This window comes from Eptesicus fuscus, chromosome 1 (assembly GCF_027574615.1).
Source record: "Eptesicus fuscus isolate TK198812 chromosome 1, DD_ASM_mEF_20220401, whole genome shotgun sequence".
NCBI classification, from domain to species: domain Eukaryota; kingdom Metazoa; phylum Chordata; class Mammalia; order Chiroptera; family Vespertilionidae; genus Eptesicus; species Eptesicus fuscus.
Genome location: NC_072473.1, coordinates 55,377,725 through 55,400,114, shown reverse-complemented (window position 1 = coordinate 55,400,114; position 22,390 = coordinate 55,377,725). Strand labels below are relative to the sequence as shown.

Sequence of the window (22,390 nt, the reverse complement as noted above, 5' to 3'; positions counted from 1 at the left end):
AAATAGTTCTCCTATGTTTTTTCTAGTACCTTTATATTTAAACTAGAGACCCGGTGCATGAAATTTGTGCATGGGGGAGGGGTGTCCCTCAGCCCAGCCTGCACCCTCTCCTATCTGGGACCCCTCGAGGGATGTCCGACATCCCTCGCACAATCTAGGACTGCTGGCTCCCAACTGCTCATCTGTCTGCCTTCCTGATTGCCCCTAATCACTTCTGCCTGCCAGCTTGATCACCCCCTAACCACTCCCCTGCCAGCCTGATTGATGTCTATGCTCCCCTGCCAGCCTGTTTGCCCCCACCTTCCCTCCTCTGCTGGCCTGATCACCCCTAACTGCCCTCCCCTGCAGGCTTGATCACCCCCAAATGCCCTCCCTTGCAGGCCTGGTCCCTCCCAACTGCCCTCCCCTGCTGGCCATTTTGTGGTGGCCATCTTGTGTCCATATGGAGGCAGGATCTTTGACCACATGGGGGCAGCTATCTTGATCTTGTGTGTTGGAGTGATGGCCAATCTGCATATTACTATTTTATTAGATAGGATAGAGGCCTGGTGCATGGTGGGGGGCCAGCTGGTTTGCCCTGAAGGGTGTCCCAGATCAGGGTGCAGGTTCCCTTGGGGAATGTGGCGGCCTGGGTGAGGGGCCTGTGGTGTTTTGCAGGCTGGCCATGCTCCCTGGCGACCCAAGCAGAGGCTCTGGTATCTTGGATATATTTATCTTCTACAATTGAAACTTTGTAGCCTGGAGCGGAGCCAAGCCTTCTGCTTGTTCCTTAGTGGCAGCCATTTCTGTTGGAGTTTATTCACCTTCTATAATTGAAACGTTGTAGCCTGGAATGGAGGCCTAGGCCAGCCAAGGCAGGTGAAAAGCTTGGCTTCCTCCGTTACCGGGGGCAACCCTAGCCTGTTCTCTACAGGTCTGTGGCTGCCGCCATTTTTCTTGGGATTTATCTTCTATAATTGAAACTTTGTAGCCTTAAGCAGAGGCCTGGGCCAGCCAGGGTGTGCGGAAAGCTTGGCTTCCTCCATCACAGGGGAAACCCAAGCCTCACTCCTGCTCTCTCCATGGCTGCAGCAATCTTGGTTGGGTTAATTTGCATAATTGCTCCTGATTGGCTGGTGGGTGTGGTTGGTGGGCGTGGCTTGTGGGTGTAGTGGAATGGTGGTTAATTTGCATATTACTATTTTATTAGATAGGATATTTGATACATTTGGAATTCTGGCATGGATCCAACTTCTTTTTCAGATGGCTATTTGATTGTCTTAATATCATTTAATAAATAATCTACCTTTATCGCATATTAAATTCCCAATTTCACAGTACTGTATATATCTTTAATGGTACTTCACAGCTGATTTGTATTATAGTCAATTTTACAACAATAACATATCTGTATCCTTTAAAAATAAACACTCATCCTTGTTATTTCTTCATTAATTCCCTAAGTGGCTACTTTCTGAACTTTCAATGGTTAAATGAAATCTTTGACTTTATTATCAGCACCATTGAAGTCCATGAAGAGGGTAAAATAATTAATTTTGTCAAAACACAGCTGAAACTAAGACTTATTCTTGTCTAGGTATTTTACTTCTGGGACTGACTACTAATCAGAATTTTATAAGGATTCTTAGTTAATAATAACATTCATTTCCTATTGAAAGAGAGACCTATCAAAAACAGATATATCCATTATAACACTAAAACAAAAGATTATTGCTGACAACTTTACTTACAATTAATGTAGGCTTGTCTTTAACATTCCAGGGGACCTGACTGGGACACTGGATTGTATGATGAAGGGAGTGCAACAGTCAGAGAGCTGCTTACTGAGCTATATAGAAAAGTTGGAGAAATCCGTCACTGGGGCCTGATCCGGTATATCTCTGGAATCTTAAGGAAGAAGGTGGAAGCACTCGATGAGGTACTATAAATTCTTCTTAAATTGGCACCAAATCTAAATGGAGGACATTTTAAAAGTTGGTTTCCATAATTGTCTTTTAAAGCAACCACAGCCTCTGATCATTTGAAATGCTGTCTTTCCTACATAAAATTTCTGATATTCAGTTAATTTTTTGTTTGCAAATATACTGAAGCATGTAAACTGTAGACTTATGGAGGTGTTGTAAACTATAAGAATTCTAGATCTTAAGAATAAATATACACTAGGCCATGTTCCTACCCCTTAGGAGATAAAATACCTCATTGTTCCTTCCTAAAAATCCCTCTTTTCTGATCTTCATGGTATTTCCTGAGAAAGTACATTTCGTATGTGATTAAATTAAGGGGGAGCAAAGGCTTCTAGGCAGAAAAGATTAATTTTCATGGGACTCTGAGATATTATGGGAAGGATAATGCTGTTATGCTGTCTCTCCTTAGGCCTGCACAGACCTTCTCTCCCACCAGAAACATTTGACAGTGGGACTCCCTCCAGAACCTCGAGAGAAGACTATCTCTTCGTGAGTATGGCTTTTTCCTTGGTTTGGTCAAGCTTCTCTTAGTCTTTAAGGAGCTTTGTGAACTGATCCCAGTTATCTTGCCCTAATCTGTCAATGGATGATAATGTCCTACTTGCATGAGTTTCTCAGCATGAGAATGTTGATAATGAAAGAGAAAACTCACAGTGAGTAACATGCAAATGTATTTTGATTTTCATTTTTTGGTTTGATTTTTTTGTTGTTTTTGTTTTCTTATTGGATTTCCCAAACCTCTCATTCAAAGCAAAAACAAAAACAAAAGAAAAACAAACAAACAAACAAAAAAACAAACAGGGCAACTGGAATTAATACCCACCAAAAAATCAGCTATTCTTTGGACTTTGTTCCAGGCCTTTCTATTTGGAGTATAGATGGCTGTTTTCTCCCTATGTCTCTTTATGTTTCTTTCTTCTGTGTGTGTCTCTCTGTGTCCAGATTTTCCATTTATATAAAGACACCACTCGTATGGGATTAGAGCCCACACAATAACCTTCGCCTAATAAGGTCACACTCTGAGGTACCTTAGATTAAGATTTCAACATATGAACATTGAGGGGACATATTCAATCAATTATACCTTGCTCTTGGAAAACAGAATATTTTATCACAAATCAGATTAATTTTGTGACTACAGGCATTCCTTGGAGATATTGTGGTTCAGTCCCAGACCACCGCAATAAAGCAAATATCACAATAAAGTGAGTCACAGAATTTTTTTATTTCCTAGTGCATATAAAGGTTATGTAGTCTACTGAATATCCAAAGTCATTATGTCTAAAAAATGTACATACCTTAATTTTAAAAATACTTTATTGTTAACAATGCTAACCATCATCTGAGCCTTTAGTGAGTTGTGTTCTTTTTGCTGGTAGTGGGTTTTGCCTCAATGTTGATAAAAATTCAATATCTATGAAGCACCATAAAGTAAAGTAGTATAATAAAGTGAGGTATGCCTGTACTGTAGGCAGTCCCAAAGAAGAAGAGGGCATACTCCATGCCCCATGCCTCCAAAGTGCTTAGTATCAACAGGAGAGTCAGAAGTGTGGAAAGAGAGAGAGAGGGAGAGAGGGAGAGATAGATAGATAGATAGATAGAGAGAGAGAGAGTAAACTGATGAACTATAGAAAATCAATATAACTTTATAAGGTGTGATTATCTATAATAATAAAAGAGTAATATGCTAATTAGACCAGATGGCTGAATAGCGGAACAACCGTCCGGACAACCATCCAGGACCAAACTATGACCAACCCACTGGAGCCAGGCCAGCCAAGGCAGGTGCGATGCGATTGGTCAGGGGCCAGCCATCGTCCCATGATCGCCCCACCGAGGGAGGCCCAGGCCACCCACCTGTGTGCTGTGGTGGGTGGGTGGGGCCTCCCTCTGCGAGGGAAGCCCAGGTCCTGGGTGCCTGCTAGTGGCCAGAGGGAAGCCCAGGTCCAGGTGCCAGAGGGAAGCTGGTGCTGGCAGCCAGGGGAAAGAAGGCCTACTCTTTCATGAATTTCGTGCATTGGGCCTCTAGTAAAGTAATAAAATAGCTTCCAAAAGGCACAGCTTAAATTTAGTTGATTACTTTCTAGCCATAATAGTTACTTGTCAAATGATAACAATTAATCCTGAAAAAGTAGTCTGGAAGGACACCATCTAATGAGGTTTACATAAAATTTTATAGGGGAAAGGCACTCCAGGTTTAGATAAGAGAGACCATAACTCTCTTGAGTTGATATGGGCCAGAGTGGTTGGGGAGGCAATGAATTCTGAAGACTGAAAGAACCAGCATATATGCTACCGGTAATGATGAGATATTGAGGCAGTGGCTTGAAATTGGGAGGAGCTTTTTTTATTTTCTCAGTAGATTTAGACTTAAGTAATTACAGGATTTTGTCTTTATTTACTGTCTTCTTCCTCAGACCTCTGCCCTATGAAGTGCTCACTCAGCTGATAGATGAAGCCAGTGAAGGGGACATGAGCATTTCAATCCTGACACAGGTGAGTAGAATTAGAAAGCCTAATCTGGTGACTGATATTTTAAATTTTGTTTTTAATTGATGTGGCACTTGACCACAAAATAAGCCTTGTGAAGCATGGGCCATAACTTTTGTCTATATCCATTCCATGTACAGGAAATAATGGTATATCTAGCTATGTATATGCGAACTCAACCTGGCCTCTTTGCTGAAATGTTTCGACTTCGAATTGGTCTGATCATACAAGTTATGACAACAGAACTGGCCCATTCCCTTCGATGCTCAGGTATTCAATTTAGCAACTATTTTAGGCAGAATTTACTTTTAATGTAAGTCTGTGATCAGGAAGGGAAGAAAGCTAAAACCTATTTATGAGTAGCGCAAACGCTGCATATAGTAATCTTGTTCCTTGGTTAGTCAGTCTCTATACAATAAAGAGACTGATATTGTGATAAATTTAATTAGTTCTGTAACTTCGAAACTTCCATATTGGGGGCTCCAAATCACTACATTCTTCCTAATTCCTAGCATACATGCAGCTTGATAGTGAAAGGCTGGGTTGGATCCTGACTCAGTCAGTGCAGCTTCTGGATGCCACACTAAGTCACCACAGTTTGATCATAGTGTTAGTATTCTGTCTAGTCAACATCAGGATTGAATAAAGAAAGGCAATATTTCTGTTGATATTTATTTGACAAGACTCTCTGAAGCTCTGTAGAGCAGAATTGTATAAAGTGAAGGGAGGAATGGGGACCTCCATGGCATGTCTACTTTCTCCATGAGTATTTGTTTTATTTCAACAAGAATGGAAAGAACTATGGATTACATACAAAAATAAAATTACAGTGGCTAAACTCAATTTTAGCCATTCTTCAGTTAAATTTTCCTAAAAGATTTTTTAATTGAGCTGTTAGCAAGTACCTAAATTTATTGGTTTGAGTCTAACCTAAATTACACAAGATAATTTATATTTAAATAACCCTTTAAAGGAAGAGAGTTAATGATTATTTTATACTTACCATATGCCAGATACTGTGCTTTTTGCTTTATATTTACATGCATTATCTCATTTTATCTTTACAACAACCCTCTGGAGAAGGTATTTTTGTCCTACTTCTACCAATAAAGAGACAAACTCAAGTTAAACAACTTACCCAAAGTCACATAGCTAATAAGTAGTAGAAATTGAGTCCAAGTCTGCCTGATTCCAAATGAATTCTAGTTTAGCACATTGATGCAGACTACATGTATTATATATGTGTATTCTCTAGCTATGGTATCATGGATGTTTATGAGGGTCTGATTATCTATATGTATAAAAGGCTAAGTGACCATCGCATCCGAAACAACCAAACGGATGACCGAACAGGCTGTGTGGGGTGACCAGGCCAGCAGGGGGGGTTAGTGAGGGGCGACCAAACGATGGAGCAGCGGGCTGTGTGGGGCGACCAGGCCTGCAGGGGGGGCAGTGAGGGGCGACCAGGCTGGCAAAGGGGGGCAATGAGGAGTGACCAGGTTGGTGGGGGGAGACAGTTGGGGGTGACAATGCCAGCAGGGGGTGCAGTAAGGGGCAACCAGGCCAGCGGGGGGGGGGGGTGGCTGTTGGGGGTGACTATGCCTGCAGGGGGGGGGAAGATAGGTGCGATCAGGCAGGCAGGCAGGTGAGCAATTAGGAGCCAGTGGTCCAGGATTGTGAGAGGGATGTCCCAGATTGGAGAGGGTGCAGCCTGGGCTGAGGGGACCCTCCCCGCCATGCACGAATTTTGTGCACCAGGCCTCTAGTTCAATAATAAACCTGAATGAGGGATAAATCCACAAACATTTTTCACTTTTCCTTAAGTGGCTGCTATGGGTCTTTTTTTCCTGTGAATTCATCAAAATGATGGCTGTTTATTTCTTGTAGAATAAAATTAAGATACCTGAGTCTGATATTTAAGATCCTCATTAGTCTGGCCTCTACCTCTTACTTCAGCAGTACTTCCCACTAATTTAATCAACCATAATTTGGCACTTACTATAGCCATGTTTTATTATTGTCTATCTTGTTTACATATCCAATCCCTCCCAAATAATTGGTCAGCCACTCAACGTCAAGTATCATGTCATACCTGTTAGTACTAACATTACATAAAATCATTACCCACATGTAGAAAACTCTTAATAAGTGTCTGATGCTGATGAACAAGTTTAAGTTATCTTCTCAACATTCTTTATAATTCTATTATCTTTTACATCTCTGTATTTCCAGGCTGACAAGTTTTAATTATTTTAGTCCATCTGCATATTCATTCATTACATTCATTGCCTTTCTCTAATTAGTTCCAATCCCATTGTTCTCCTTTCATTCTTCCCACCTTCAAATAAAAGTCCTGCTGAGTATCCTAATGGTGTGGAGGGGGGTGAAAAAAGAAATCAAGGACCTGGCTAATTCATAAATTAGATAGTCCTTAAATTATTATAAATCAATTACAGTCTTAATATCTAGGCAGTATGGTGCTAGAAATTTTTTTGTTATTTTATTCTTCCAATCAAGTGACTTAGAAAGAAATTCTAAACAAGAAAGAAAATAGAGAAAAATAGGGTGGGTATGGCAGGCCAATTAGAAATATCTCTGCCCTAACATTTCTGCTGACTAGCTGAGGAAGCCACAGATGGCCTGATGAATCTCAGCCCTTCAGCCATGAAGAGCCTCCTGCATCACATTCTCAGTGGCAAGGAGTTTGGAGTAGAACGTAGTGGTAAGGTTGAATTTTCATTTCAGATTATTTAAATATCTCATTGATTTTACAGTGTATTTTTTTTTTATCTGAGGAACCTTTTCCCCACAAATAAATAGAACCCTAATATATGAACAGTTAAAAGCAAGGCTGTCTTCTGGAACAAGATTTGGAAACCATTGTATGTCTCACTTTTTCCCTTAAATGATAGTATCAACTAAGTAGATTGCTATCATGTGTTGTGTTTTTTTTTTAAGGGAGAGGGACAGAGATAGAAACATCAATGATGGGAGAGAATCACTGATTCGCTTCCTCCTGCATGCCCCACACTGGGGATCAAGCCTGCAACCTTGGCATATGCCCTGACCAGAAATCAAACCTCGACCTCCTGGTTCCAAGGTCTGCACTTAACCATTGAGCAACACTGGCTGGGCTCATGTGTTGTTTTAAACTGCTTTATCCATTCCCTTAAATTATCCTAAATTGAAGTTTCTGTTTTAGGACAACAAACAACCCATATGTACATGTGTATGTGTAGCTGCTACAGTGCATCTGATGCACCTTTAAATTCAAACACATCTAGGGTCCGATCACAAATTAGTCTTTCATCTGCACTTGGTGTTGAGTACCTAAATAATAAGAGCAAATGAAAATGGTTATCTCCCATGCTCAACTTTTTGGCTTAGGATAAATAAATATATAATGTCAGCTAGATGGATACCAGAACATGGATTGGTAAAAGAAGGCTTTGAAGCAGTGCTCCTCAAGCCTTACTCTGCACCTGGAGAACTTGCTAAACTGCAGTCTTTGATTCTGGACCAAAAGTCTAAGATTCTACTGAGAAGCTTCTAGGTGATGCTGATGCTGCTGGTCCATGGACCACACTTTGAATAGCAAGGTTATACTTGTATGTGTGTTTTAAAAATTAACATAAAAGGAGGACATACATTGAAGTCTTTTAAATATGGTAGAGAAAAAAATTGAACCTGATTGTCCCCTCTATCTTTAATCTATCATGCTATCTAGTGCGCCCCACTGATTCAAATATCAGCCCTGCCATTTCTATTCATGAGATTGGTGCTGTTGGAGCTACCAAAACTGAACGAACTGGGATCATGCAGTTAAAAAGTGAGATAAAGCAGGTAAGATACTACTTGGGTGATTTGCTGAGAAATTGACATGTTTAAGAACATTCTTTTGAAGTCAGACTTTGTTGGGATTATATATATTGTTTTATGTTCTGAGTTTAAATTGAGCTGCATGTTTTTCAGGTGAAATTTCATATACTGTGTATCTCGACTAAGTCAGGGGAAACAACTAGAGATCCTTTAACAGTTTAACCTACCTTAATTCTACATAGCATTCATGAGCTCATGGACTTTTAACAAATAAGATGACAAGACACAGCATAGCTTGTTTGATTTTCTTTTGTAGTAATCATTTTCTAGACAGCTTTCCTTTTACTGAGCCAAATGATTTTGTTAATTTTAAGAGAAGAGTAATTTGTTTCTGATACCAAAATATTAAAACTCAGAGGTCCTCTTATTAAGATCACCCTGTAATTTTGGAATTAATTTCCTTTATGAAACTAGACTTAGATTTATTACTTTTAAGAAGAGATACCAGCACAGGCTCTGTCCGCAGCATGGTCAGAGGCTTCTGGCCAGCAAGCATTCAGCCCCAGCACAGAAAAAGCTGTCTGCTGGCATGAACCCTACCCCAGGCCCAGGTGAGAGCTGCTGGTGTGACCTGCTCTGCCCAGCCACAAGTCGCAGTACCACACTATATGTGTGCTGCCAGAAGGTCCTAGGATGCCATCCTTTCTTGGGTGCCAGGGCCACACAATGAATTGCTTGCCAGAGAGCTCTAGGCCCTCACATGGAGTCACACACCAGAGGAACTGTTCATGTGAACCTGCCAACCACAAGAATGTTAAGTGGACAACTGAAGGACAAAAACCGGGGGAAGGGGAGTTACAACTCAGAACAGAGACAATAAAGGTGTGAAACTCAAGACAGACCCAGCCTCCAAGCTAGCGAGTTCTAGGTCATTCAACCCCTCAGACCCCAAGCATGGAGCCCAGGGCAAAAAAGAGACAGAAAATGGAGAGACAAAGAAACAACCCCCAAAGGGAAGAAAAGGTGTGATCGCCAGAAAAGGAACTAAATGAAATGGAGGCAATCAGTATGTCAGAGAAAGAATTCAGAGTAAGAGTCATACAGTTCCTAAATCAGCTGAATGAGAAATGTACCAACAGATGTAATAATCAAGAGGAAATGAAAAATGATACAGCTATGATAAAGAACACAATGGAAGGTTTCAACAGTAGACTAGAAGAGTGGAGAACCAAATGAGTGACTTAGAAGACAGGGTAGAATAAAACACCCAATCTGAACAGCAATTGGAGAAAAAAATTAAAAAGAAGGAGGAGAGCTTAAGTGAGCTTTGGGACAACAAGAAATGAAGCAACATCCATATAATAGAGGTGCCAGAAGGAAAAGAAGAGGAGCAAGAATTAGAAAACTTATTTGAAGAAATAATGACAGAAAACGTCCCTGATCTGGGGAAGAAAAAAGTCACAAAAGCACACAGTGTCCTAAACAAGATGAACCCAAAAAGACTTATACCAAGACACACGTTGTAATTACAATAGCAAAGTTAACGACAAAGAGAGAATCTTAAGGGCTGCAAGAGAGACACAGAGAGTTACCTACAGGGGATTTCCCATTATATTATCAAATGATTTTGCAACAGAAACACATCAGGCAAGAAGGGAATGGAATGAAGTATACAAAGTGATGCAAAGCAAGGGGCTGAATCCAAGAATACTCTGGCCAGCAAGGCTATCATTCAAAATTGAAGGGAAAATCAGGAGCGTCCTAAAAAAAAAAAAAAAAAAAAGGCTAAGGAAGTTTATCATTACCAAGCCTGCAATGCAAGAAATGTGTAAGAGACTTTTGTACTAGTAAAAAGGAGAAATAGAAAGGAAGAAGGAACACGGGCATAAAGAATAAAAATGGCTACAAACAAGTACTTATCCTAACTTATAAAACAGTAATATGCAAATTGACCGTCACTCCAACACAAGATGACTGCCCCCATGTGGTCAAAGATGGCTGCCCCCCTGTGGACACAAGATGGCCACCACAAGATGGCCAGCAGGGAAGGGCAGTTGGGAAGGACCTGGCCTGCAAGGGAGGGCAGTTGTGGGACGATCAGGCCAGCAGGGGAGGGCAGTTGGGAAGGACCAGGCCTGCAAGGGAAGGCAGTTGGGGGTGATCAAGCCTGCAGGGGAGGGCAGTTAGGGGTGACCAGGCCAGCAGAGGAGGGAAGTTGGGGGCGACTGGGCCTACAGGGAAGGGCAGTTGGGGGGACCCACGCCTGCAGGGGAGAGCAGTTGGGGGAGGACCAGGCCTGCAGGGGAGGGTAGATAGGGGTGACCAGGCCTGCAGGGGAGGGCAGTTAGGGGTGACCAGGCCTGCAGGGGAGAGCAGTTAGGGGCAATCAGGCTGGCAGGGGAACAGTTAGGCATCAATCAGGCTGGCAGGGCAGTGGTTAGGGGTTGATCAGGCTCACAGGCAGAAGTGGTTAGGGGCAATCAGGAAGGCAGGCAGGCAAGCAGTTGGGAGCCAGCAGTTCTGGATTGTGAGAGGGATGTCTGACTGCCTACCAGACTGCCTACCAGGATCGGGCCTAAATGGGCATTTGGACATCCCTCAAGGGGTCCCACATTGGAGAGGGTACAGGCTGGGCTGAGGGACACACACTCCCGTGCATGAATTTCACACACCAGGCCTCTAGTCAATAATAACCTTAAATGTAAATGGGTTAAATACTCCAATCCAAAGACATCAGGTAGCTGAATGAATAAGAAAACATGGCCCATATATTTGCTGTCTATAAGAGACCCACCTCAGAACAAGAGACTCACACAGACTGAAAGTGAAGGGATGGGAAAATATATTTCAGACAAATGGAAATGAAAACAAAGCTGGGGTAGCAATACTTATATCTGACAAAATAGACCTCAAATTAAAGGCCATAACAAGAGATAAGGAAGGCCAGTTCATGATACTAAATGGATCGCTAAAACAAGAGGATATAACCATGGTTAACATATATGCAACCAATACAGAAGCACCAAATACATGAAAAAACTTCTGGAAGTTTTCAAGGGAGAGATCAACAGCAATACAATCTTAGTAGGGGACTTTAATACACCACGGGCATCACTGAATAAATCCTCTAGACGAAAAAAAACAACAAAGAAACAGCAATCCTAAATGAATCACTGGATCAGAATGAAATAATTAACATCTTCAGAACATTTCACCCCAAAACTACAGAATATACATTCTTCTCAAGTGCACACAGGAAATTTTCAAAGATATACCATATATTAGGACACAGGCAAAGTCACTTCAAATTCAAGAAGATTGAAATATTATCAAGCATCTTCTTAGATCACAATGGAATGAAATTAGAAATAAACTAAATAAAAAATATAAAGCACTTGGAGGCTAAATAGCATGCTATTAAACAATGATTGGTTTAATAAAGAGATTAAAGAAGAAATAAAAAACATCCTGGAAACAAATTACAGTGAAAACACAAAAATCCAAAATCTACCAGACACAATCAAATCAGTCCTGAGAGGGAAGTTCACAGCTCTATAGGCCTACCTAATAATAAAAAAGGTAATAAATTCTCTAACTCTACAACTTAAAGAATTAGAAGGAGGGCAACAAGAAAAGCCAGAGTGAGCTGAAGGGAAAAAATAATCAAGACCAGGGAAGAAATAAATGACATAGAGACAAAAAACAAACAAACAAACAAACAAACAAAAAAAAACACCCACAATACAAAAGATCAATAAAACCAATAGCTGGTTCTTTGAAAGGATAAACATGATTGATGAAACTCTAGCCATACTCTCCTAAAAGCAAAGACAGAGGACCCAAATAAAATCAGAAATGAAAGAGGTGAAGTAACAACCAACCCCACAGAAATAGAAAGAATTGTAAAAAAAAATACCATGAATAACTCTGTTCCAACAAACTGGACAACCTAGACGAAATGGACATATTCCTAGAAAAATATGACCTTCCAAAACACAATCAGGAAGAATTAAAAAATCTGCATAGGCCTATCACTATGGAGGCAATTGAAACATTCATCAGAAAGCTTCCAGGAAACAAAGCTCTGAACTGGACAGCTTTACAGTGGGAGTTTTACCAAACATACAAAGAAGAACTAAAACCTACCCTCCTCAGACTATTCCAAAAAATTCAAGAGGGAGGCACAATTCCAAACTCTTTCTATGAAGCCAGCATTACCCTAATTCCAGAACCAGATAAAGACACTAGAAAGAGATAATTATAGGCCAATAGCTCTAATGAACATAGGTGCTAATATCCTCAACAAAATTCTAGCAAATCAGATGCAGCATTGCATTAGAATGATCATGCATCATGACCAAGTGGGATTTATTCCAGGGATGCAAGGCTGCTATAATATCCACAAATCAATAAACATGATATATCACATAAACAAATTGAGAGACAAAAATCACAGAATCATATCAATTGATGAAGAAAAAGCATGCAACAAAATCCAACACCATTTCTTGATAAAAACTCTCAACAAAGTGGGAATAGAGGGATCATACCTCAACATAATAAAAGCCTTTTATGGCAAACCTGCATCCAACATCATACTCAATAGGCAAAAACTAAAAACTTTTTCCCTAAGAACAGGAATAAGACAGGGATGACCACTTTCAGCACTGCTGTTTTACATAGTACCAGAAGTGCTAGCTATAGCGATCAGACAAGAAGAAATAAAAGGCATCTGAATTGGAAAAAGAAGACGTAAAACTGTCACTATTTGCTGATGACATCATATTGTACATACAAAACCCTAAAAACACCATAAAAAACTACTTGATTTAATAAATGTATTTGGCAATGTAGCAGGATGCAAAATTAACACCCAGATATCTATGGAAATTTTATACACCAACAATGAACTCACAGAAAGAGAAACTAAAAAAAAAAAATCCCACTTACCATTGTAACAAAAAATTAAGATACCTAGGATTAAACTTAACTAAGGAGGTAAAAGACCTGTACTCAGAAAACTACAGAACTTCTAAAAAAGATATAGAAGAAGAGAGAAACCAAGATGGCGGCATAGGTAAACACCTGAACTTGCTGCCTCGCACAACCACTTCAAAACTACAACTAAAAGACAAAATGGACATCATCCAGAACCACAGGAGGGCTGGCTGAGTGGAAATTCTGCAACTAGAAGGAAAGAGAAAAGCACACTGAGACTCAGAGGAGGTGCGGAAATAAAGTGCAGAGGTACGGAGGCATGCTGTCAACTGAGTACGCGGTTGTATTTTTCAATTGGGAGGGAGACACAACTTCCGACTGCTCTGAACTCCAGTTCCAGGTGAGACTCTGGGGACCCAGACTCATACAGGGAGAAACTGGACTATCTGGCTTTGGGCGGAACTCGAGGGCAGCTTTCTCTCAGAGGTGCTTGCAGCGATTACCTAGGGACACTGAGACCTAGGGGGCACTTAGGGGAGAGCTGAGGATCAGCCATAGCTGTTTGCTCCACCCTGATACCCTGCCCCACCCAAGCTATGCACAGAGGCTTTTGCATATGAATGGCCTGGCCCTTTGCAACCTAAAATTACCTAACAAACTGCAGCTGGGTCAGAGAGCCCCAGAGCTGCCAAAAGAAGGCCCAAGGCACCACAGCAGCTTGCATTGCTTCACAGCTGGGCCTCATATAGGCACCTCCAAACCCCAAACAAAGAAGAGGAATCTGCAGATCTCTCCATAGCTCCTGCTGGGTGGCCTCAGGCAGAGGCTAAATTTGCACCTCCTTGGATCTCCCAGTGGTCAGAGTGGGACCATCCAGATTACAACTCCTCAGATCCATAAGGGACACACTCAGGGGGCAAACTCAGTGAGCATCAAAGCCCCACTGAAGCAAGTCTTGCCCCATAAGGGTGTCTCCAGCACAGAAGTTCTCCCATCGTAGACACAGCTGATCCTCACAGCCAATTGGCCTGGAGGTCAATTCCTCCCAATGATACCAACAGCAATCAAGGCTTAACTACAACAAGACTGTGCACACAGCCCACAAAGGGGTGCACCAAGAGTGTCCACCTCAGGTAATTGGGGAGGCTGAGCCACTGGGCCCTATAGGACACCTAGCACACAAAGCCACTCTATCAACACAGGGAAGCAGTCAAAATGCAGAATCAAAGACACAGGTCACAAATGACAGAAATGAAGGAAAGCAAACTACTGGATATTGAGTTCAAAACCATGGTTATAAGATTTTTCAAGAATCTTCTAGAAACTGCTGATAAATTTAGTGAGACCCTTGAGGATATGAAAAAGGACCAACTAGAAATTAAACATACACTGACTGAAATAAAGAATAATATACAGAGATCCAACAGCAGACTAGAGGATCGTAAGAATCAAGTCAAAGATTTGAAATACGAAGAAGCAAAAAACACCCAACTGGAAAAGCAAAAAGAAAAAAAGAATCCAAAAATATGAAGATAGTGTAAGGAGCCTCTGGGACAACTTCAAGCATACCAACATCCGAATTATGGGGGTGCCAGAAGAAGAGAGAGAGAAAGATATTGAAAACCTATTTAAAGAAATAATGACAGAAAACTTCCCCCACCTGGTGAATGAAATAGACGTACAAGTCCAGGAAGCACAGAGAACCCCAAACAAAAGGAATTCAAAGAGGAGCACACCAAGACACCTCATAATTAAGATGCTAAGGGCAAAAGACAAAGAGAGAATATTAAAAGCAGCAAGAGAAAAACAGTTAATTACCTACAAGTGAGTACCCATATGACTGTCAGCTGATTTCTCAACAGAAACTATGCAGGCCAGAAGGGAGTGGCAAGAAATATTCAAAGTGATGAATAGCAAGAACTTACAACCAAGATTACTCTACCCAGCAAAGCTATCATTCAGAATTGAAGGTCAGGTAAAGAGCTTCACAGATAAGAAAAAGCTAAAGGAGTTCATCACTGCCAAACCAGTATTATATGAAATGCTGTAAGGTATTCTTTAAGAAGAGGAAGAAGAAGAAAAAGGTAAAGATAAAAATTATGAACAACAAATACATATCTATCAACAATTGAATCTAAAAATCAAGTGAATAAAAAATCTGATGAACAGAATAAACTGGTGAATATAATAGAATCAGGGGCATAGAAAGGGAGTGGACTGACAATCCTAAGGGGTAAAGGTGTGTGGGAAGTGCAGGAAGAGACTGGACAGATATCGTACACCTATGGATGAGGACTGTGGGGGGGTGGTTAAGGGCAGAATGTGGGGTGGGAACCGGGTGGAGGGGAGCTATGGGGGGAAAAAGAGGAACAATTGTAATAATCTGAACAATAAAGATTTATTTTTAAAAAAAGATATAGAAGAAGATATAAACATGTGGAAGAATATACCGTGTTCATGGATTGGAAAAATCAACATAATCAAAATGTCCATGTTACCCAAAGCAATCTACAGTTTCAACACAATCCTCATTAAAATACCAACGGCGTGGCATATTTCACACACCCAGAACAAACTCTCCAAAAATTTATAAAGAGTAAATAAAGACTACGAATATCTGCAGCAATCCTGAGAATAAAGAACAAAGTTGGAGGGATCACAATACCACATATCATGCTATATTACACAGCCACTGTTCTCAAAACAGCATGGTACTAATGCAAGAACAGACACATCGACCAATGGAACAGAACGGAGAAGCCAGAAATCGACCCAAGCCTGTATGCTCAATTGATATTTGACAAAGGAGGAGAGAGCATACATTGGAGTCAAGACATGCTCTTCAATAAATGGTGTTGGGAGAATTGGACAGATATTTGCAAAAAAAAAAAATTGCCCACCAACTTACACCATACAAAAAAAATAAACTCAAAATGGATAAATGACTTAAACGTAAGACAGGAAACCATAAAAATCTTAGAAGAATCCATAGGCAGCAAAACATCAGATAAAGCTTTTGGCAATATGTTTACTGATACATCTCCTAGGACAATGGAATGAAGTACAAAATAATCAAATTGGACCACATCAGAATAAAAAGCTTCTGCACAGCAAAAGAAACCATCAAGAAACAAGAGAGCCCTCTGCGTGGGAGAACATATTTGCCAATGTGACATCTCATAAGGGCTTAATCTCCAACATTTATAGGGAACTCATACAACTTAACAAAAGGAAGATAAACAATTCAATCAAAAAATGGGTGAAGGACCTAAATAGACACTTTTCGAAAGAGGACATACAGAAGGCCAAGAGACATATGAAAACATGCTCAAAGTCACTAACCATCCGAGGGATGCAAATCAAAACAACAATGAGGGGAGAAACCAAGATGGCGGCATAGGTTAAACACCTAACCTGCAGCCGGGCACAACAATTTCAAAAATACAACTAGAGGTCAGAACGGACATCGTCCAGAACCACAGGAAAGTTGGTGGACTGAAATGCCCACAGCTGGGGGTAAGGAGAAGGCCACGGGGACAGTCGGGGAAGCCGTAAAAGCCTGAGGTATGGAGAAACGGGCGGAGACACGAGCACACGCGCCTGCGGGGAGGATGGAACCGGAGAGGAAGGGGCGGCTGATGACCTGGCCGGAGTTCACTGGCAGGAAGGAGATAAAGGCTCCGGAGTGCGCTGAGCACCGGCTCCGATTGCACTGAACCCCATTCCGGGCGAAACCCTGGGAAACTCACTCACTTTCGCAACTCCGCCGCCCCCGCAGGCTGCCCGGCCCAGGACGCTGGGGACGCCGCCGCAGCGGCGGCGCCCGGAGCCCGGCGGCCTCCCAGCACCCGTCCCCGCCGCGCAGCCCCCGCGCGCCTGGTGCCGCGGGCCGCGCGCCCCGCACACCGGACGGAGGCCCGGGCGCCCTCTCCGTGCACCTCCCGGTGGCGCTAGACTTCAGTAGAGTTGACTGAATTCAAGGGATTAAGAAGTACAAATCGGGGGGACGCCGCGGCGGCGACGTCCGGAACGCGGCGATGGCGGTGCCTGGAGCTCGGCGGCCGCCCAGCGCCCGTCCCAGCCGCGCGGCCCTCGCGCGCCTGGTTCTGCGGGACGCGCGCACCGGACGGAGGCCCGGGCGCCCTTTCCGTGCACCTCCCGGCGGCGCTAGACTTCAGTAGAGTTGACTGAAATGAAGGGATTAAGAAGTACAAATTGGGAAGTTTGAAAAAGATGGCGGCGGAGGTTAAAGGCTGTTCTGTTGCCTCGCACCCAGCGAAATCGGAGGGGATGAGGTGTGGAGGTGCGTGGGTCTGGCTGGTGGCGGGGGAAAGGGGCTTTTGTTCCAAACCTAGGGGAGATTAGCTCTCCATCACCCTGAAATCCATCTTCTGGCGAACCCCGGGAGACCCAGATGCCTGCGGGGAGAGGCGGGACTCTTGCGGAGGTGCGCCCAGCAATCAGTGTTTGCTGCGCTGGAGTGCGGAACGAGGGGACTTAGATACGTGGAAGGCAGAAGGACCAGACTCACAGCCATCGCGGCTCGCCGCACCATGGCCTGTTGGCGCCCTGAGACCCCGCCCCGCCCTGGGACCCACCCCGCACGTTTTGAAGACCTGCCCCGCAAGTCTTGCAGGCACACCTGCGCCCCAAGCAACGGCTTATGCATGTGGGTGGCCTGCCCTCTGGCAGCGGACCAGATGAACTGCTGTTCTAGTCGGACTGCTCCAGGGCCACTCAGACAGGAGGAAGAAACTACAGTTTTTGCTGTAATCCTTGCTGAGTGCCTAAGGCAGTAGCTGATCTACACCCCATTGGAGACCCAGAAACGAGGGCATCTAGTGGTCTGTGGGAGATGACACCAGATTTCAACCACATGCATAAGGGACACATTCAACGGGAATATTCAGTGAGCGCCAAAGCTTTGCTGCACCAAGACCCGGCCCATAAACGTGTCTCCTGCACAGCAACTCTTCCTTTATAGACAAAGAGAGCCCCCCAGGGACACCAACAACAATCAAGACTTAACTATACAAAGGAGGACCAAGATGGAGGCATAGGGCGGAAGCCTGATTGTTGCCTACCACAACAACTTTGAGACTACGACAAGAGAGCAGAGCAGACACCATCCAAGACCACCATAGGGCTGGCTGAGTAGATGCTCTACAACTAGAATAAAAGAGGGGTATGTGGGATGATGCTGATGCCGGTGACCCAAAGACCACACTTTAAGAACTACGGCTCAGGCGACACAAAAGAACTATGGCTCAGGCGATACAACAGCGGCCTGGAACGTGCTCGGCACAGTTCCCCTGGCGGTCTCCGGCTGAGGGGACGGCTCCACTGGCAGCCAAGCACGGACAGACGAGCCGCTATGAGACATGGGGTGGGAGACTCCGCGCTTGCTGACCTCCGAGTCCGTCAAGAATCTCAACGCCCCGGAAGCGGCCAGGTGCGCATGCTCGGCGACCGGCCACCGATGCAGACCCAAGGGCCGACGCAGCGACGCCAGACCGGCTCACCGCCATGCACCGGGCGCACCGGAGCTTCGCCGAACCGCCGCCCGACGAGTTCTGCAGCAGCCATACTGGAGCTATGGAAGGATGGCCAGGGGAATTGCTGAGGGGGGATTGACCGGCAGGAATTGGGATCGGGAAGACGGGGCCCCGCTGAGACCCGGGTGCGGGCGGGGTTGCGCGCCTCTGGGCTCGGGTGTGGTCACACGCCTCTGGGTATAAGTGAGGCCTCACGTCCCTGGGTCTAGGTGAGGCCACATGCCCCTGGGTCCAGGTGAGGCCGGACTCCGGGTCCGGGTGAGGCCAAGTGCCCCTGGACCCGGATGACGCTGGATCCCGTGCCCGGGCGAGGCCAAGCGCCCCTGGGTCTGGGAGAGCCCACACACCCCTGGGTCCAGGCGAGACCATGTGTCCCTGGATCCGGGTGAGGCTGCGTGCACCTAGGCCCAGGTGAGCCCAAGTGGCCCTGGGTCTGGGAGAGGCCAAGCGTCCCTGGGTCCGGGTGAGACCATGTGTCCCTGGATCCGGGTGAGGCCTCGTGCACCTAGGCCCGGGTGAGGCCATGTGCCCCTGGGTCTGGGAGAGGCCAAGCGTCCCTGGGTCCGGGTGAGACCATGCGTCCCTGGATCCGGATGAGGCCTCGTGCACCTAGGCCCGGGTGAGCCCAAGTGGCCCTGGGTCTGGGAGAGGCCAAGCGTCCCTGGGTCCGGGTGAGACCATGTGTCCCTGGATCCGGGTGAGGCCTCGTGCACCTAGGCCCGGGTGAGCCCAAGTGGCCCTGGGTCTGGGAGAGGCCAAGCGTCCCTGGGTCCGGGTGAGACCATGTGTCCCTGGATCCGGATGAGGCCTCGTGCACCTAGGCCCGGGTGAGCCCAAGTGGCCCTGGGTCTGGGAGAGGCCAAGCGTCCCTGGGTCCGGGTGAGACCATGCGTCCCTGGATCCGGATGAGGCCTCGTGCACCTAGGCCCGGGTGAGCCCAAGTGGCCCTGGGTCTGGGAGAGGCCAAGCGTCCCTGGGTCCGGGTGAGACCATGTGTCCCAGGATCTGGGTGAGGCCTCGTGCACCTAGGCCCGGGTGAGCCCAAGTGGCCCTGGGTCTGGGAGAGGCCAAGCGTCCCTGGGTCCGGGTGAGACCATGTGTCCCTGGATCCGGGTGAGGCCTCGTGCACCTAGGCCCGGGTGAGCCCAAGTGGCCCTGGGTCTGGGAGAGGCCAAGCGTCCCTGGGTCCGGGTGAGACCATGTGTCCCAGGATCTGGGTGAGGCCTCGTGCACCTAGACCCGGGTGAGCCCAAGTGGCCCTGGGACTGGGAGAGGCCAAGCGTCCCTGGGTCCGGGTGAGACCATGTGTCCCTGGATCCGGGTGAGGCCTCGTGCACCTAGGCCCGGGTGAGCCCAAGTGGCCCTGGGTCTGGGAGAGGCCAAGCGTCCCTGGGTCCGGGTGAGACCATGTGTCCCTGGATCCGGGTGAGGCCTCGTGCACCTAGGCCCGGGTGAGGCCACGTGCCCCTGGGTCTGGGAGAGGCCAAGCGTCCCTGGGTCCGGGTGAGAACATGCGTCCCTTGATCCGGATGAGGCCTCGTGCACCTAGGCCCGGGTGAGCCCAAGTGGCCCTGGGTCTGGGAGAGGCCAAGCGTCCCTGGGTCCGGGTGAGACCATGTGTCCCTGGATCCGGATGAGGCCTCGTGCACCTAGGCCCGGGTGAGGCCACGTGCCCCTGGGTCTGGGAGAGGCTAAGCGTCCCTGGGTCCGGGTGAGACCATGTGTCCCTGGATCCGGGTGAGGCCTCGTGCACCTAGGCCCGGGTGAGCCCAAGTGGCCCTGGGTCTGGGAGTGGCCAAACGTTCCTGGGTCTGGGTGAGACCATGTGTCCCTGGATCCGGGTGAGGCCTCGTGCACCTAGGCCCGGGTGAGCCCAAGTGGCCCTGGGTCTGGGAGAGGCCAAGCATCCCTGGGTCCGGGTGAGACCATGCGTCCCTGGATCCGGGTGAGGCCTCGTGCACCTAGGCCCGGGTGAGCCCAAGTGGCCCTGGGTCTGGGAGAGGCCAAGCGTCCCTGGGTCCGGGAGAGACCATGTGTCCCTGGATCCAGGTGAGGCCTTGTGCAACTAAGCCCGGGTGAGGCCACGTGCCCCTGGGTCTGGGAGAGGCCAAGCGTCCCTGGGTACGGGTGAAGCCAGATCCTGGGTCCGGGTGAGGCCGTGCGCCCCTGGATCCATCCGGGTGAGGCTGGTTCCCAGGCCCGGGTGAGACCACGCGCCCCTTGGGTATGGGTGAGGCCACGTGCCCCTTAGTCCGGGTGACGCCGTGCCCCTGGGTTCGGCCGAGACCAAACCAGAGGGAGTCGGACCTCCATTACCACCATTTGTCCACCATCCAGAGCTGAGGGGTCAGTGCTGACATGTACACATAAGGAACTACTGGACATCGAAATTGGGTCTCAAAAGAACTGTTGGTCCAGGGGGAAGCTCGCTACAGATTGATTCATTTGCCTGTCAGCATAACTATTATTGCTTGTCTCACATTCAGTTCTTATTAGTATATATCTAGTGACATATGATCTCGCTCATCTAGGGGAAATGATGAACAACATAGACTGAGGAACAAGAACAGAACCAGAAGCAAGGAGGCATCGATCGGACTATCGGGCCTCAGAGGGAGGATAGGGGAGGGTAGGGGGAGGGTGGGGGGGAGGGGGAGAGTTCAACCAAAGGACCTGTATGCATGCATATAAGCCTATCCAACGGTTAAGTTCAACAGGGGATTGGGGCATGCGTGGGGAGAGGGGTGGGATGGGAATGGGGGGATGAGGACAAATATGTGACACCTTAATCAATAAAGAAATTAAAAAAAAAAAAAAAACAACAATGAGATAACATCTCACACCTGTCCGAATAGCTATCATCAACAAATCATCAAATGACAAGTGCTGGTGAGGATACAGAGAAAAAGGAATCCTTGTGCACTGCTGGTGGGAATTCAGATTGGTGCAGGCTCTGTGGAAAACAGTATCGAGTTTCCTCAAATAATTAAAAATGGAGCTCCCATTTGACCCAGTAATCCCACTCCTGGGAATATATCACACACAAAAAACCAGAAATACCTATCAGAAAAAAATATATGTATCACTATATTCATAGCAGCACAATTTACAAATGCTAAGAACTAGAAACAGCCTAAGTGCCCATCAGCCAATGAGTGTATTAAAAAATAGTGGTACATCTTCACAATGGAATACTATGCTGCTGTAAAAACGAAAGAACTCTTACCATTTGCAACAGCATGGTTGGACCTGAAGAGCATTATGCTAAGTGAAATAAGCCAGTCAGAGAAAGATAAGTATCACATGATCTCACTCATTTGTTCAATATCAAGAACATAATCCGGTGAAAAAATAGATCAGAGACACAGAATCATCAAACAGACTGTCAAACCTCAGAGAAAGGCAGGGGAGGATGGCTGGGGTGGGGGAGGGATAAGAGATCAACCAAAGAACTTGTATGCATATAATAATAACCAATGGACACAGATTATGAGTGGGGGTGAAGGCTGGGGCTGGGGGGGGGGCAGGGCCAGGCTGGGCGAGGACAATGGGGGAAAAAGGGGACATATGTAATACTCTCAACAATAAAAAATAAAAAAAGAAATAAAGCAACTATATTTTCCT

At 45.8% G+C, this 22,390-nt stretch overlaps 1 protein-coding gene across 1 annotated transcript in view; it reads left to right on the top strand.

The window, feature by feature from the left end:
* PHKA1 (phosphorylase kinase regulatory subunit alpha 1) overlaps nt 1-22,390 on the top strand; it is a 369,719-nt gene that overhangs the window by 324,729 nt on the left and 22,600 nt on the right. Inside the window, 6 exon segments of the mRNA XM_054718786.1 lie at nt 1,762-1,918; nt 2,374-2,453; nt 4,382-4,460; nt 4,595-4,724; nt 7,075-7,176; nt 8,182-8,297. Coding sequence (XP_054574761.1) covers nt 1,762-1,918; nt 2,374-2,453; nt 4,382-4,460; nt 4,595-4,724; nt 7,075-7,176; nt 8,182-8,297 — 664 coding nt within the window.